Source organism: Lissotriton vulgaris, chromosome 2_1 (assembly GCF_964263255.1).
Source record: "Lissotriton vulgaris chromosome 2_1, aLisVul1.2, whole genome shotgun sequence".
Taxonomy (NCBI): domain Eukaryota; kingdom Metazoa; phylum Chordata; class Amphibia; order Caudata; family Salamandridae; genus Lissotriton; species Lissotriton vulgaris.
This window is the reverse complement of record NC_141687.1, coordinates 1,675,189,987-1,675,209,279: the sequence shown is the minus strand read 5'-3', so window position 1 is coordinate 1,675,209,279 and position 19,293 is coordinate 1,675,189,987. Positions and strand designations below refer to the sequence as shown.

Sequence of the window (19,293 nt, the reverse complement as noted above, 5' to 3'; positions counted from 1 at the left end):
TTGCCCAAGTATTTGTATGGGAGACTGAGTGTGTGTGTGGGTGGCTGGGAGGTGTATGACTCTGTGCATAGATGTGTGAGCAGTTGATTCACTAGATGTATGGTTTCAAAAGTGCATGTGGAAACAGCTGTATGGGCGGTTGACTGTGTGCATGAGTGTATTGGTGAGTGAATGGATATCTCAGTGCTACATGTCAAAGTAAGTACATATGTAAAACACAGTACATGTGAGAGTTGACATATATAAATAACTGTGCATAAGAGCCAGTGAATGTGTGAGTGGCTGTATGGATCATTGTGAACTTGTATCAGGGATTGTATAAGAGAGTAAATATGTGTTAGTATATGTTTGAATAAGTAAAGTTTGTATAACTGTATAGTTGAGGAAATGGAGGTGTGATTGATTCTTTGCATGACTGACTAGGTGTGTGAGTAACTCCATGGATGAGTGACAGTCTGTGAGTGTCTGTTTACACTGATTGTATCTAAGGTTATATTAGAGTCTGAAGAGGTTCATCGTATTATCACATGAATGATATCATCAGTGATGTGATCAGTAATGTCAAATGAGATGTCAAGAGTGATGTCATCAGTGATGTCATTTGAGATGTCATCAGTGATGTCATTTGAGATGTCATCAGTGATGTCATCATTGATGTCACTGACCATGTCATGAACGAGGTAATATGTGACATCATCAGCAGTGGATTGCGGGTGCGCAATATATAGTTAGTGCAACTAACTATATATGGAATTTCAATGGTTTTGTGTGAGTAAAATAAGGTTTTGTAAATGCGAAATCCTAACTATATATGGTCTATAACCTATGGTTTTTTCAGTGAATATATGTATATATATATATATATATATATATGCATATATATATATGCAATACCGCGCAGCAGCAGCACTCCACCCCTTAGGTAGAAATACGAGGCATGGAACAACTTGTGTTGCAGCATTCATTTATTCTCAAATAAACAGCTTGTCACGACGCGTTTCGGCCGTCCCTGCGGCCTTGATCACATGACAATGCATTATGCTCAGCCCATTTTCAAAGTGCCAGTGCATTACATGTTGCAATAGACATAGAAATTATACCATCTGTATAAATACAATTACAGTACTTTGATTTTATAAATACAGTCTGTATAAATACAATAAATTATTTCATCAATGACAGTTTTTTTATAAATAAAAAAACCCCTTCAACTATCAAAAATATGTTTGGAAAGTTGATAGCATGTGTAATTCACAACATCGCTATTTTTTCATCTGACTGCTTAAATGCAAATTTTTGGTTCCATAACAAATTTAGTCCAACCTATGCCATCGCAACATAGAAAATCCAAAAATTAACATGTGCTCACCTAAACGTGCAAAAAGAATTTTTTTTAAATTTATAAACAAAAAATCAATATGTTCTGACATTTCCTCTTGGCATAACAAAACAATACATGGTTGTAAGAAAAATTGTGGATGGAATATAATATTAGGCAATAGAAATTCACTTTACACTACAGACAATTCCTGCTTGGAAGGCCGTGGTCGATAATTTGGTACTTTAGTGCGTTTCTTATCTTCAGTGATGTTATATATTGGCCACAAGTTTTTGGAAGGATCCCCTTCAATAAAAATAAAGTGACCTGGTGCTACAGTACAAAACATCTAAAGTGACTCATGCTCTAATAAACAAAATCAACCCTTGAATATCTATTGTTTTAAAATTCATAGACATACTAGTTTATTCATCATTAAGTGGGGATAATAGGAATCAGTTTGCAGGGGACAGGATTGTGTTAATTTTATACAGTTAATCATGAAGTTGCAAATATATAAATATAATTATTTACACTTACTTAATTGATCGTGTGTGCAAGATAAAAACCATTTATAAATAGGACCTATTATAAAAAGATATCGGTGACATGTTAAAAATAGCCGATTAAAAGACATATGGATAAAACCTACCCTATTGCCTTAAAATAACAGCTAAAAATAACCATGACACATTGTAAATACACTGCAATGATGAAAAGAAATGCTTTTTGTTTTAAATTTCATACGTGATAGAAAAATAAATATGTATAAATACAATACAAGAACATAGCAATAGAAATACGAATTTCCAAATGATCCAAAATGTATATATATGTGTGTGTGTGCAATTTGAATTCTTTTAATTATGAGGATTTTCCGGTAGTCTTGATTTAGTTTTTTGTGATTGTTGTTATGTTTCGGTAGTTCAAATGTAGTGACAATATTTATTTTGTTTTAGCTATTGTTGCATTTAAGATATTTGTTTGGCAGTATTTCTGTTGTCATTATTTGTGCCTTTACTTTTAATTATAGGGTCACAATATATAGGTTGTCGATATTATTTTCTCAATATAGTGTCATGCTACCTGAAAACAAGTTAGATAGCAACCACAAGCGCATGCTCAGATACAGCAAGAGGTAGAGCTTCAGAGCATGTGACGAGAAATATATCAATCTTTAGGGCATGCTCAAAAGACAAAAAATACTGATACATGAACAGAGGCAGGACACCGACAGAGCAGAGGCATGTGCTGACAAGACATTTTGCAATCACCAAGTAAAGCTCAATGGCCAGGCTACAGTGAGAAGACGGGAAATACATTTTACAGCTGACTGTTTTCTCTCTTATTCATATATAGCAGGTCAGCAAACAGTTTAGGCACAATATTTTTTATTATGTAAACATACAGCTCCCCCAGCAAGAGGAGTGGCAGCATTAAATGTATACCAATCAAAACGTAGTCACTAACATAAACAGTGAGCAAATATACTTACTGCTGTCTCTCTACCTACTCCTCCTTCTTACCAATGTAAAGTGAGTCTGCACTTGTGATACAGACTCCTCACAATCTAATTACCCAAAAAGTCTCCTATCAACAAGACTACTACCCTTCATTGGGAGATGCCGCAAATACCCACCTTAAGTACAATGCTTCTAATTTATGTCAGCCTTTGAGGAGGCTTCCTTGAGACATAGAAGAAGACATGCCTTTATAGTATCAACTGTTTGTTGAATTTTGATGAATGTCTAGGTTACAGATTGATATAGGGCTACATCTGGTATATGGTAGGCCTGGGGTATTAACACCTTCAGGGGGGCGCTGTGCTGAAGATTCTAAGAAACGGGCGTGGCCGTGACGGAACGGTTCCGTCATAAGCACAGCCCAACCAGCGCTCGTGACGGAACCGTTCCGTCACAAGCATGGAAGGGGTTAAGATCCTTGAAATTTTTTCTGCTATTACCCCTTTTAATTTTTAGCCACCATGCCTTCACAAACTGCATAAACGCTCATACCCCGTATCTCCAAGGTGGCACTATTACTTATGAACATAGATGATATAACAAATGATGTGTCGATTGGACTGAAGTAGTCAACTCTTTTGCATTTCTTGTTTTACTACTGGCCTTTTTCATCTTGTGCGAACTTTCTTTTTAATAACATCAGACAAAGCGCGCAAAGTCATGAAGTTGAGTTAGTATTAGTTATTTCACAATTGGTTTCTCCTTTTGTCAGTTATGAAGAGCAAATTCATAAGGTATGGGAGATCACCAAACCATTACACTTGCATTGAAACACTATTACCACATTGGGCCTCATGCTTTATATTACCTTGGTATTATAACTTATGTATCTAAGTTTCAGTGATGTATCCCTATGTCATCTTCACCCCTTCCACGCCTGTTTATAAGGGAAAACACCCAATGAATATTTATCTTTCAGCATCTGAGCATCATTGATGTTATACTATGGATGTTCATATTTCCTTAGATGTGCATCACTAATATCACCCTAAGGATCTTCACCATTCCATACCTGTGCATCAAACATTCCATCCTATCTACCTTACCCCTAATATACCTCAGGAAAATTTATACCACACCAGGGACCTTAACCCCTTATGTATCTAAAAAGTGCTTATAGCACTCCCACTAGCACTCATAAATTATGTAGTGATATATTCAGACTGGTGGAAACACAATCTAGAGAGGATAAAGATACCCTAATGGGATTGGCACCGAAAAGTATGTTTGTAGCTCCAGTGAGCCATAACACTTTGGATACCTTTGAAACATTGGTACATAAAGAAATACACAATGTGTACACAAGCACAAAAAAACACAGAAGTAACCTAACATTGCAAGAAAAAACATAATTTTTCAAATAGCAGAAAACCAGATTCTTTGCACAACTCTCTGGCGTAGCCATGGGCAATTGTGCGGCCCCCGCATATGCTAATCTGTTTATGCACCGCTTTGAATTAGACCATATTCTATCCAATACGACTTGACAACATCACCTACTTACATATTATCGATACATCGATGACATTTTCCTCATTTGGAATGGAGAAGAACACAAACTTCTGGAAACATTCAACAATTAAACTCAGTTGACAATAGAATCCAATTCACACACACCGTTAGTAAAGACAAAATAGCATTTTTAGATGTGGAAATACAGTTGATAAACAACAGCATGATCACCTCAGTATATACAAAGAAGACAGATCGCAACAATTATCTGCATTTCCAAAGCTTTCACCAAATGAGTCTCAAAAGACATCTGCCGTATTCGCAGCTTCTGAGGATGAAACGGATTTCCTCCACTAATGACATTTTCAAAGATAACAGTGAAAAAATCAAAGGCAAATTCTTACAACGGGCATACCCTTTACACATTATAAAGGGAGAACAAGAAGAAGTCAACACTTGAGACCAAAACAACCACCCACATCTTCTATGGATTGAACAGTTTTTGTCTCTAAGTTTTCCACCCTGAGTTTTGCAATCAAATGTATAATCATGAAAAACTGGCCACTACTTCAAATGAAAGAAGATATTAAAGGCATCTTTCAACCAAGTCCTATTTTTGCATATCAACGAACCAAAAATCTCAAGCAACGCTAACCAGCAATCCTTTACCTTCAGAAAATATTTACAGTGGGACATCCCATGCCTTAGTGTGGGAATTGTAATAGTATAATCTGTGGCAATACACTCATGCACCCCACACAAGGAACTTCAATAAAGCTGAGAGTATACTTACTCAAATGCCCATGCGGCTTACCATATGTTGGAAAGACTGAACGAAAGATCAAGACACGTCTTGTCAAGCATAATAGCAATATCGGAAATAAAAATCCCAAATTAACAGTAGCGATACACTTCTCAGAGAAATTACATAACCCCAGCCAACTAAGGCATATGATACTGGAGCAAGTTGAAATTAAAGAAGGACTTGACAACAAAAGTGACAACGCAAACTATTTTGGATCCACAAATTAAATGTACTACACCCTATGGGACTCAATGAAAGATTGGATTTCAGTTGTTATTTATAATTGTTCTTGTATCAAACACATCAGACTGATCTATAGAATATTAATGCTCTTTATGACACCTAAAGCACACACAAATTCATGATGTTTTTTTTATTTGCACTAATTGGGTTTTTTAATTTATTGTTTGTAATTTCATCACTATCCGTGTTTATGTGAATTGACATTGTAAACATTGTACACCGATGTGACTACATTAGAGTATTTCTTCCATATCTATGAGAGCGCATGAAATGAGGTATACGAACATTTTACGAATTGATTGCAAATATGTGGGTCTACTGTTCACGTTACACACATACGACTATGGTAATTAAGAATATTTCACCGTAAATACACTGTGGATTATGATCGTGTCACAAGTACACCACTTGTGAACTGGAAACACCAGCCGTTCTGTTTACATACTATGTCACGTGAAACCTGAAGTAATTCGCCAAACACCCGGTATTTAAAATGCTGGAAGTTCAGCCTCACATTACCACCATCAGACCCGTAACAGACTACGTGTTTACCGAAAACGACCGTACGCCTATGTGAACTAAACCATCCAAAGATTTTACAGGTATGGTGTTGTGAAGCTCAGTGCTATCAAGCACCACGATGGAGGGGAGCACTGTAATTTGTAACGCGTTGCACCTCTCGGGGTGCGCACTTAATGTCATTCACATTATATTTATGGTTTGTCCGACCATACCGTCACCATATTGCTTGGCATGCACTCGGTAGTTAACCTCTAGAGTTACGACGCATTAACACAGTGAAGTTCGGCAAGTGTTGTTTATCTTATAATCGATACTACCTCATCCACTACGTTTTTACACCACTTCATTTACGATCACAGTATGAATCACATATGTCTATACTCTAAACACAGCCCGAGTTTTTTTGCACCGTAATAATTATATATTGACAATTTCTTTTGTTAAACACATTAACATATAAAGTGCTTGCCTTAGATTAGATTGCTGGATTTAGTTTGAATATATATTTGTTTACCTTGTTTTAGGGTAGCCCCCTGATGAAGGGCAGGTCCCGAAATGCATAGGGGCATCTAATACCTTGTGATGAAGTAATATAAATAATTTGGATACTATTGAAGGATATGAAGAATAACATGAAAATGAAGTTGGATATATACAATGGTGTTAAATATGTATGATACATGATAATATTCAAGGAACTTTTTGAAGAATAAATAGAGTTTAACACTTCAACTTGTGGTGAAAAGTGATTTTTTTAACTGAGTGAGTGTCTGTAGACAGCGTCCTCCTCCCGTTGGATAAGGCAATCCTCGTTGTATAACACAATTCGCCTAAGGACAGAAGGCGACTGCCTACAGACTTAAACCTGTGATTACTCTAACCATATTCTCTTAAACTGAGCATAGTTAACCTTAATTACCACAGGAGTGCGACGGAATCTCACATTTGATTGATATTCAGACTACTACCGTATCCTATTCGAACTAGAGCAATGCTAATATCACCATTTCAGGTCCTCACCCTCTTTGTATGTTCATCCCACTCCTATGGGCTTTGTGTCATAGCCTGTAATTTGTCTGTGTTCAGCTGATACACCCCTCTGTGAATACTCTGTTCTACAGTTTCTGTGTAGGCACACAATGTTCGAACACAAAGACTTAGATATACGGTGCTTATCTCAAAGAGTTTGTTACCCAAACCCTCTGCAAACATTACCGGAGCGTATATATAGACTCAGGTCACAGTCACAGGTGGATGTGGCAATATTGCAGATCTCATCCGATGCACAGCCTGGGCATTGACAGTAGCCTGTGAGGACACAAGAGCAAGAAAGAAAATTTCTCATTAAACATTTGGGTTATCCAGCTAATTTAACACTAGATGTGTTTCAGTGGGAGTAATGCTTCTAATAAAAATTTCTGTTCTTTTCCAGATATATAAATGTTGCAGAGATCTGTTATGAGATATAAGGTTGAACTCCCCTTAAAGGCATTGTAATATTTACTCTCAGGAAAAATGTGGAGTTCCAATTCATCACCTCAAATGTTGGCTACCAATGCTTCATAGTTAGTTAGTACAACAATATACCAAAATATAAAGAAAGCATTGTGAATTATAGAAATAGTTCAGCAAGACAAAACAAAGTAAAGAAGCAAAATAAAATTCAAGATAAAGCACAAAATACATTTTGAAGGCAAAACTGGCACCAAATGTAAATCAAATCATTAATACAATGACAACAGATTATAACATGATGCAAGCTGGCATCACAGTCGAATTTTCTGACAGCTGTCCTAGTCAATCTTATTTTAATCAATCCCTGAAATAAATTGTCCTGTGCCATCTGAAAGCATTTGATTTGAAAAAAAGTATTTATTGTGGATGGGAATATGTAGAAATAGATATGCTCTTCTTTCAAAGAGTAATGTTAATTTATTTGGATACTGGTGATGGAAAAAACACAATCTTGATTAAAATACATTGCAATGGATACTTGTTCTTGCCATATCAATATCACACGCAGTCTGAAAGCATCTTCTAAATTACTTGTACTTGAAATATACATCCCTAAATATGGAATCTGATTTGGACAATTCATGTTAAAAGGGATTGTTGGAATTTAAATAATTAATATCATTTTTTAATTTAAATAATTGGTAATCGAACAATTCTTCAAATTCAGTTAAAATGCTGAATATGAAAGAAAGAGCTATACAGCTCAAAAAGAAATTAACAGGATAGCTGCATGAACATAGGGGTATAACATTCATTAACAAGTGTATGTGTGTGTGTGTGCGGTAGCCAGTAGGTAGATATAGTTACAACCTAGTTTCCAGAGGTAAAGCTTTTTTTGATTTGCTAATAACGTTGGCGTCATTTGACGAATCTTCGAAAAATTATTTCAAAAATAAGTCTATCCAGGTCAGCTCCTATCCTGAAAGTTTGGGGGTGATTCGTCAAGCGGGGGCTGAGAAAAAAAGGGAGTCCCAAAACGCATTTTCCCCATGCTAATTTTCATAGGAAATTTTGCGACGAGCTACAGCCTGAAGTTCCGAACAGAATTACCCCAAATTTGGCAAAAAGGTAGTGGTTGGATCAGAAAGCAACATTTTTTTAAATGTTGTAAATGTGTTCAGTAGTTGCTGAGAAATAAGAAAAATAAAAGTTTGATATCTGCGCGGAGCCTAAGTTCCAAGCATGAGCTTCGCTGTGATTGGCTGCCAACACTCCAAACCAGGAAGTGTTGGCAGCCATCTTGTGACTCGGTAGAAGCGAGCCACCAGAAAAAAGAGAAACAAAGTATAAAACAAGAGAAGGGGCATGGTAGAAACACCCTGACCCCCTAGGCCTGCTCAGGGGGTCCCAGAAGGACCCCTCAGGTAAAAAAAGCATTAAAAAGAAAATTCGTAATTCGAGCTGGGGTAGCGGGTACCTGCGTTTTATTTTAATGAGGCCCCTGGGTGGGTTAGGTTCCAGGGGCATTATTTAAAAAATAATAGTGGGGGCTCGATGGGGCTGTGGGGGCCCTCTGGGATCCCCGTAGCCCCAGGGCTTCACTCATGTTGGGAGGGGGGTTGCGGGGCCCCCTCCTGGATCCCTCCATGTGCTTTTAACTTTGGCGTAGGTTGACGAATCTTTACGAAATTTTCCAAAAAGTTTCTCTTTTTTGATCAGCTCCTATCCTGAAAGTTTGGGGGTGATTGGTCTAGGGGGACTGAGGAAAAAGGGGGTCCTAAAGCGTGTTTTCTTAATGCATTTTCCATAGGAAATCTTAGACAAGGCTATAGGTCAAACTGCTGAACAGAATTATGCCACACTTGGCAGGGAGAAAGGTATTGGTCCTGAATGCTGGCTTTTGTTGAAATGGTGTAAATCCGTTCAATAGTTTTTGAGATATTAAAGGACAAAAAAATATATATATATCTGGGCAGAGCCTAATTCCAGAGCATGAGCTTGCTTCTGATTGGCTGCTAACACTTCAAACTAGGAAGTGTCCTCTGATTGGCTGCTAACAGTTCAAACCAGGAAGTGTTAGCAGCCATCTTGTGCCTCGCATCGAGTGAAAATATAAAAGAAAGGTCCGGGGGCAATTTAATATACCGGAGCTCTGTCTGTGTGAGATAACCCTTTCACGCTTCCTCTGCCCAACATCACCACTTCGCAGCTATGCCTTTAGAAGCCAGTCCGTCGGCTCGCTGCCCTCTACCTTTGCGGGAGAGTACGCTGCTGTGCCTCTACCTCTGCGAGCTACTATGCTGCTGTTCCTTTGGGAGTGGATGGCCCGTAGTTCTCCCTCTGCGAGTTGAGCCCACTGGCTGCAGCTGTCCCTCTGCGAGCCTGGGTGCAAAAGGTTGATAAGTCACACTATATGAGCATTGAAAAGTCATTTTATGATTCAGTCCATCAGCTGGCATCTGTCTGAGGCACCTCTGAAAACATACCTGGAGCTCTGTCTGTGCGAGATACCCCTTTTACGCTCCCTCTCCCCACATCTGCAGGTAATGCACCCTCTTCCCACATCACCAGCATACCCCCAACAACTTTCTTGGGCCCGCAAGTTGCCCTCTGCGAACCACTGGTCGGCTCGCAGCTTTTCGGGTGCAATTTCTCAGGCCCGCAGTTGTATCTGTGAAGCCAAGACTGGAAATATACAGCAGGTCTCTCTCTGCAAGATGCCCCCTTCATGCTCCCTCTCCACACATTACTGTTCCGCATCTATCCCTTTGGAAGCCGAAGGCCCGACCCTTCTATATACCAGTCGGCCAGCAGGTGTTCCTCTGTGAGCTAGCCCGCAGCACCCCCTCTGCGAACTGGCGGGCTGCGGCTCTCCCTCTATGAACCAGCCAGTCGGCTCGCAGCTCTTCATCAATGAGCCAGTCCGCCGGCTCCCAAGTCTCTGAGAACAGATGCAATGGAGGCAACAATCATGCAGGTCCTCACTCAACACTGCTCCGACATCCCCCAGCAGCAGCTCCTTGTCCGCCATCCACCCTCACCCCCACCCCCCACAAACAAATGTGACAGTCACGTTAGGGAATCTGGAACGTAAAAAATTGGCTAATGCCATACAAATATTAACAAGAAGATGCTTCTGAGGTTGGACAAATAGGAATCTTAGTCATGTATGGATTTACATATAAAACATTTTATTAAAACAAAACAACAACAAATAAAACTATATACAGACATGGTGTGTCATCGCTGGACCATTTGTGAATCACAGCCTGCAAGACAAAAAAAAAGATAAGATGGTGCGACATGCGTCCAGCAAAGAAGAGAGAGAAAGAGAGGAAGAGTGACAGAGAGGAAGAGAGAGTGAATGAAAGAAAGAAAGAAAGAAAGAATGAAAGAAAGAGTAAGCGAGAGAGAGGAGACTGAGAAAGAGAGAACGAGTAAGAGAGAAAGAGAGTAAGAGTGAGATACAAGGAAGAGAGAAAGAGTGAGAGAGAGGAGGAGAGAGAGAGAAAGAGAGAAAGAGATACAAGGAAGAGAGAAACAGTGTGAGAGAGGAAGAGAGAGAGAGAGAGAAAGAGTGAGAGAGAAGAAGAGAGAGAAAGAGTGAGAGAGAGAAAGAGTGATATACAAGGAGGAGAGAAAGAGAGAAACAGTGTGAGAGAGAGTGAAAGAGTGAGAGAAAAAGAGTGAGACAGAGAGGAAGACAGAGAAAGAGAGAAAGAGTGAGAGAGAGAAATAGTAAGAGAGAGAAAGAGTGAGATACAAGGAAGAGAGAAAAAGAGTGAGAGAGAGGAAGAGAGAAGAGAGAAAGAGATACAAGGAAGAGAGAAACCGTGTGAGGGAGGAAGAGAGCGAGAGAGAAGAAGAGAGAGAAAGAAAGAGTGAGAGAGAGAGAGAGAGAGATACAAGGAAGAGAGAAACAGTGTGAGAGAGAGAGATAGAGAGAGAGAGAAAGAGTGAGAGAAAAAGAGTGAGAGAGAGAGGAAGACAGAGAAAGAGAGAAAGAGTGAGATACAAGGAAGAGATAAAGAGTGTGAGAGAGAGGAAGAGAGTGAGAGAGAGAGGAAGAGAGAGAGAAAGAGGAAGAGAGAGGAAGAGAGAGAAAGAAAGAATGAGAGAGAGAGAAAGAGACATAAAAAGAGAGAAAATGTGAGAAAGAGAAAGGAAGAGATGGAGAGGGAGTGTTGACACAGGGGAAAATTTTCACAGCTCGCCTTTCTGACACCGGTATATCTCCAACAACGGGCCGGGACATAGTGCATCCTCAAGTTTAGTCATCTGAACGATAGCATAGAATTAGTAATTGCAGAGTACATACAACTGCACACTCGTAATTCTCTGTTTCGCCCCTGCGCACTTAGGCTGCTGCACCCCATCCACTGCCACTGCTCGGAGGTGTCTGTGCGCTCTTCTGCACTCAGGCAGCTGCACACTATCCACTCCCACTGCCCAAAGGTGACTGCCTGCTGCTGCAGAAAGGAGCCTCTCTGCTCACCTTCCGCCACCGACATGTGTGTTAGAGGGTGCACCACGGGCCAAACCAACCTTCTCAGGTATTACGAACACGTGGTATAGGAGAGCGAACAATTTAGAGTGGGTGTTGATTGTCAGGATGGCTACGCATCATCGCAGGTTGCACATGCGTTCAGCTCTGGTGGCACTGAGTGGCAGGAGTTCCGTGTTAGGGGGGACGTCAATTTGTGATTCACAGCCTGTTAGACAAAAAAGAAGAGAGAGAGAAACAGTGTGAGAAAGAGGAAGAGAGAAACAGAGGAAGAGTGAGAGAGAGAAAGAGTGAGAGAGAGAGCAAAAGAGAGAGAAAGAGAAATACAGTGTGAGAGAGAGGGAGAGAGAGAAAGAGAGAGAAAGAGTGAGACAGAGAGGAAGAGAGAGAGAGAAAGAGATAGAATGAGAGAGAGAGGAAGAGACAGAGAAAGAGAGAAAAAGTATGAGAGAGAGAAAACGGAGATAGCGAGTGAGAGAGAGAAAGTGTGAGTGACAGAAAGGAAGAGATGGAGAGGGAGTGTTGACACTAGAGAAAATCCTCACAGCTCACCTTTTTGCCACTGGTGTGTCTCCAACCACGTGCCGGGATATAGGGCAGCCCTCAAGCTTAGTCATCTGAAACATAGTATGGAATCAGTAATGGATGAGAACATACAACTGCGCACGCCTAAATCGCTGTCCCGCCTTTGTGTATCCAGGCTAGTGCACCCCATCCACTTCCACTGCCCAGAGGTGTCTACCCACTGCTGTACACCCAGGGTGCTGCACCCCATCTATTTCCACTGTCAATAGGTGTTTGCCCACTGCTGCGCACCTCAGTCTGCTGCACTCCATCCACTCCCACTGCCCAGCGGTGTATGACAGCAGCTGTGCACCCAAGCTGCTGCACCCCATGCACTCCTACTACCTGGAGGTGACTGCCTGCCACTGCGCACCCAGGCTTGTGCACCTCATCCACTCCCACTGCCCGGAGGTGACTGCCCGCTGCTGTGCAAACAAGCCTCTCTGCTCACCTTCCGCCACGGTGTGTGTCGAAAAGGTCCACCATGTGCAGAAGCAACCTCTTCACCCATTGTGTAGACACAACAAAGCCAAACTCACAACTCAGGTTGAGTGTTGATTGCAGGACGGCCACGCATCATCGCAGGCCTGATAGACAAAAAGCAAGATAAGATTGTGTCTCGTGCGTCCATCAAAGCAAAGAAAGAGATGGAGAGAGAGTGAGAGAGAAAGAGTGAGAGAGAGGAAGAGAGAGAAAGAAAGAAAGAGTGAAAGGAAGACAGAGAGAATGAGTGAGAGAGACAGGAAGAGAGAGACAAACAGTGAGAGAGGAAGAGAGTGAGAAAGAGAGAAACAGTGTAAGAAAGAGAAAGTCTTTGTGCATTCAGGCTGCTGCACCCCATCCACTCCCGCCACCCAGAGGTGTCTTCCCGCCGCTGAGCACCCAGGCCTCACTGCTCACCTTTTCGCAGACAGGGCACCCTCTACATCATGCATCCCCACTGCGCAAACCAACAAGTCTTCCATTTGGTGCTGTGTCTTGATTTTGCCATGGCAAAGGGCATACTAGTGCACCCATCTTCATCGCAGGTTGCACACCCGCTCAGCCTTTGAGGTGCCACTAACTCAGTGACCAGTGAGGACAAGCACGTAGCGGTAGGCCCCCGCTGTTCATGGCTCAGGCCTACACTGCGGTCCAACAGGGCATACAAAACATGAGGTGTCCAGACCACCAGGACGGGCCATCAAAGCAGGTTGCACACCTGCTCAGCACTTACAATGCCCCTACCCCAGTGGACCGAAACTCACCGTCCGGTGGCTGTGTGCCTCTGCCAGCTGCAGTGCATCCAGTGCGAGCAACTCAAAAATCGTGTAGAGCATGTGCGCCCGGTCTTTTTTATTGGTAGGGTTACGTGTCCTGTGATGCCTGTGCTGGATGGGTGGGATGTGGGTGTATACCAGCTGTGAGGGACTGACCGTGGCAACCTGACAACTAGGCTGTGACCAGCAGATCACTACAATGAAAATCTGGGCCATGTAGCGTTGTTGTCCTTCCCTGTAAGCTTAAGCAGACTGGGCTGACCTGGTGTACGCCAGTCCTGCGTGAGGCTGTGAAGAATGACTCTGGAGCTTTGGGCGTGACTCTGTTGTGAGCTGTATGAGGAATCAACTGATGCAGGTGTCCATGTTGAAGTGCTGCCGTCACCCGGGTGGCAAGTGCCAAAGTGTTACTATGTGAGCCAAGTCCCACAACATGGCCAACATGGAAGCTATGGGGAATTACTGACCCTACATTCATAGTTCCACACAAGAAAGATGGTGGACATGACACATCTGTGTGGATATGAATGCTTATTGCACATTCAGTGGAGTGTTGCAGCTGTAGCAAGAAAGGGCAATGGAAAGATTCAGGTTTTGGCACATGGAGGGCAGCCGATTAGAGCCAAGCTCGTTATCGGGGTTGGGCTGTGCCAACATATGTACTAATACAATCACTCCGCCAATGCCCAAGCCCTTATAAATTCACTATACACTCTCCCTGCTGTACTCTAATGATCCAGTCTTTACGTATGTACTTGTACAATGACCAAGACAAAGTTACATAACTAATGTTTTCCCCCAGTGTCAAAGGTAAGATGGTTGCATACTCTGTTCCGACCATAATGTAATGTGGTAGGGCCCAGGGGCAGCATGTTGCATACATAATGAACACACTGACCCAGATAGATAGTGGAACTGGGTATGGGCACGTGCGCTCAACTCCTTTTTATTACCAGGGTCACATGTCCAGTGACGTCTGTGCTGGATGCTTGTGGGGTGAGTGTAAGCCAGCCCTCCAGGAAAGGTTTGTACTGGTAACAAGTACAATAGTAATCATTGGATCAGACACAGAGATTTAATCATAAAGGGTCCATGAGTTGTGCTGCACTGAGGTAGAGGCATCAAAAGCATTCAGCCTGTGCGCATCCATCAATGATGCGTGATCCGGGTGGGCCGCACTGGGAATAATGTCTTTTGCCTACTAGACTGCGTCATCTGCAATTGCGACTCGATGTGAATTGTGAGCCCTGCTATCCGCAGTGTAGATCGAAGGCAGTAGTCAGCACAGACATTGAGGAATGCATTTGGTCACATCTTCCTAACAAAATCTGAGGACATAGAGCACAATTCTCTCTGCAACTAATGAAACAAACCAGAATTCAAATTGTGAGTTCGCTGACCGCAGTGTAGGCATATGGAAGAAAACATGAAATAGGTATAGAATACATTGCCGAAATATGTAGGTTTCAGGGGCGTTATAGTGCAATCTGTGAGCTCTGCTGTCCGCAGTGTAGACTGCCATTCAGTGTTCGTTTGGACTTGCAAGATGAATTTGGTCATTGTAGTAAAGCTATAACTGATATAAAACAAGTTCTTGAAGCAAGGATACTAAAAGGATATTGTGTAGGTTTGAGGGACATTATACTTAGTTGCCTACTGCACTCTGCAATTAATGAATGAAGACTCAATTTCAATTGTGAGCCCTGATGACCGCAGTGTAGGTAGGAGGCAGCGGTCAGCAAGGGCCCTCAGCCATGTGGTGTTGAGTTCAGCTGTACAGTTGTTGGCAATGCAATGCATGAGCTAGTGGCACCTGAAGCAATCGTGTGTGTGGAGCCTGCAATGATGCGTGGTCCGGGCGGGCCGCACCGGGAGCAATGTATTTTGCCTACTGAATTCTGCCTTAATAAGGCTACGTGGCAATGACTTATAGTGCAGTGAGATAGTGGCACCTGGAGCACGCAGCATGTGCGCACCCTGCGATGGTGTGGGGTCCGGACGGGCCGCAATGTCTTTTGCCTACTGGACTGCGTCATCTGCAATAGCCACTACATCTGAATTGTGAGCCCTGCTGTCCGCAGTGTAGATGGAAGGCAGTAGTCTGCACAGACATAATTCTATGGTGCTGGGCTGCTGGGTTCGTAGGGGGCCTGTGTTGAGGAGGCCCGCGGTCATGGCATCAGTCATGTGGCAGGGTGAGGGACAACGCTTTGGCAGACGCTTTGGCCTTCCCACAAGTGGACCATGTCCAGTGTCCCAGCGTATTTATTCATACTCCTACACTGGAGTGGCGTACGTTGGACCACCCCACTCCTCTTCAGCTTTCAGGGGGGACAACACAGCTACATGATCGAGATCTTCCCCACTCCCTGAGGTAACATGGTTGCATTCACTGTGCACATTACTACAATACCAGCAGTATAATATGTACACATGGAGAGGTTTGTGCTCTGCATAGTGAGGTCTGTCCAGCACACCACCGCTACACTTGATAATCTGTGCATTATTATTGATCGGTGACTTGCGTCCTTCACACATACTTGGTTGCCACATCTGCCAACATTCAAGTATTGTGTGGCTAAGAGACCATGCCATTTTTGGAAGGTCCGCTGTCCTGCTTTACGCTGCCTCAGTGGTAGTAGGGAGGGGGGTGGTCCAGGGGAACGTCCTGGGGCTGGTGGCAGTGGGTGTTGTGGCCTTCTTGGGTGTCGGAGCTGCATAATCAGTAACTATATGACATGTGTTGGTCTTCAGATGTGATTCTGGGCTGGGCTCCCTTTCACACTGTAGGTAGTTGTCCTGGTTTACACCAGTAAAAGGCAAATGTTAGATTCCTACTGCTAATGCGGCTTATTGCCTGTTTTTGGATCACACCCCAGATTTGGCTGCTCGTCGAAAATATTGGGAAGGGGGGTTTTTGTGTTATTTTTGCACGGGAAAGCCTACTCTTCATATTATTACTGTTAGTTGTTGCTCTCATTTGTGCCGATTTTGTTTGCGGAAGCTATTGTTGGAAAACTGGCTATATCGACTGTTGTCACCAGGTTGAGAATGGAATGATAATTTAAAATCACTGAAAAAACTATAGGTTTAATGAACATTATAATTAGAAATTAGCATTAAAAACCCCATTGAAATTCACTGAACTAACCATTAGCGTAAGGGACATTAGAGTTAGAAAATATCATTTAAAAAACCACAGAAATTCACTGAAAAAAACATACGTTTCAAGGACATTATAGTTAGTTGGACATTTCACTCGTACAAAACCAGAGAAATTCGAACGTTATAGTTAGTAGAGCTAACTATAACTCACGTCCCGCAATGCACTGCTGAAGACATCACATATTACATCACTCATGAGATAGTCAGTGACATCACTGATGACATATCAAATGACATCACTGATGACATCACTAATGACATCATTCATGTGATAATCTGATGCACCTCCTCAGACACTAATATAACCTTTGATACAGCCACTATAAAATAGAGAAAACCATTTTTGAAACCATAGACAAACCAATAGCAATTATTATATACCCACTGACTAATTCCTAGCTATATACACACATTCATTATTTCACGCATACAGTTACTCATACATGCAGTCACTCATCAATACAGCACTGTTATATATACTCATGCCCCGATACATACACTCATACACCGTCACTCATCCATAGAGTTATTGACACACCTCACTAGTCATGTAAAGAATCAATTACAATGCCATTTACTCACCTTTACAGTTATACATTCACTATCTAACCTATTCATACAGATACTCACATATACTTACTCTCTTATACAATTACTGACACAAGCAGACACTGATTTATACAGCCACTCTCACATAAAGTAATTTAAATACTCCAACACTCACATATATTCCCTTTCACATATGTAGTTACTCACAAATATACCACTCAGACATACAATCACTCACCAACACACTAATACACACACTCACTCACCTACACAGCTATTTCTACATGCACTATTGAATCCATATAACCAGTAAATGATCCACTCACATATGTAGGCACAAAGTCACACACCCCACACCCACCCACACACACAAACACTGAGGCACCCATACAGATATTCATGCAACTAATAAGTAACTCATATGGACAGTAATGTAGCTACTCATCAACCCATGCAGCAGCTTACACAACAACAGAGAGACTGATACAGACATTCACACAGTTTAGTCACTAACCCATGCATTCAGTAAAACACAATTATTCACTCTCTAATACAGTCAGTCACACACCTATTAAATCGACCACCCAGACATGTATACACCAACTCATTCTTCAATACACCTTGGCATTGACATATATAAAATATATAAAAACTTTAGAGAAACACACATTCACTGGAGGATGCTATCAGTGATGTCACTGACCATGTCATGACTGATGTAATATGTGACGTCATATATTTTCACAAGAACAAGGGAACCCAAAAGGTATATCATAGGGACCTTGGGCAGTATCAATTTACAAAAGACAATGGTCCCTATATGTGGACAGGATAGCAAAAAATAATAATCATACACCTAATAAGTAGTATGCTTCTTTGTCCAGCCGGACAAGAATTTTATTTTAAATGATCAAGTTCATAGAGAGAGTTTTAAGACCAAGATAACAAGTGGGACTGCCGTGACCCACAACATTTAAGACAAAACAACAAAGAAATGGCCAAAAAGGCAAAGCGAAAATCTGTCTGTATACTATTGTTCAGTGCTACAGACTCAATCTCTTAAACATAACCATACCATTGCGTCAAACAATATAGCATTCATCATATTGCATATGGGGTTTTTTGTCGACGACGTTTCAATGCCTTTTTAAATTATGACATCATCATCAGGACAAGAATTATCAGCATTATTGTTTTGTTAAACAACTATTAACACAATGCCTATTATCGCATTACTTTACATGAAGGAAATGGGAGGCAAGGGGGAAGGAAAAACAGAAATTGTATATAAGTATCAGCATGTAAGGAACAATTTTAAAAACATGAGTGACATAAGAATTGTGGCGAGTGTAAAACCATGCATATAGCTGAGTGGAGTCGATAATCGGCGAGTGATGGGGAGTACCAGGTCTCTATTAAGATCAATAGCAAACGAGGGTGGAAAATACTAGTCACGATTACACAATCGTTCCGGTGATGAAAAGGCTAAGTCGTGAATGGCGTGAAAAATTACTGTGGCTAAGTTCATGGAAGTGTCAATAATTACGGGCAATGGTACGTCGTGAATGGCGTGAAACATTTATTGGCTAGGTCATTGCTATGGCAATAATCGCGGGCGGTGGCAGGAGAAGAAACCTACATGTCGGTTTACTTGCTGGTTGTCTTGTTCTGGGTTATTGAGGAGAAACCGCAGGGCTAATGGCATTCTGAGGAAAGAAAAATGTGACGTTAACGGTACCGGTCTATGAATGAGCCGGGGTGCCGGATCGAGGGTGGAGGACACAGTTACCTTTCAAAACAATTCCGGGGCTTCCATCAAGGTTGTGTGGAAACGCCAGGAGTGGAGCGCGATGGCTCAATCTGAAAGGGAGCGGGCGGTTAGATACTTGCATGTAAAAGTATCAGGGTGCTCCAAACAGAGTTACCGGCTGGCG

The 19,293-nt window shown here is 41.8% G+C and overlaps 1 protein-coding gene across 1 annotated transcript in view; it reads right to left on the bottom strand.

Moving 5' to 3' along the window:
- Positions 1 to 19,293, bottom strand: part of LOC147733071 (pancreatic secretory granule membrane major glycoprotein GP2-like) — a 187,515-nt gene that overhangs the window by 68,735 nt on the left and 99,487 nt on the right. The window contains exon 3 of the mRNA XM_086958914.1: positions 7,079 to 7,171. Coding sequence (XP_086815040.1) covers positions 7,079 to 7,171 — 93 coding nt within the window. The remainder of the gene's footprint in view (positions 1 to 7,078; positions 7,172 to 19,293) is intronic.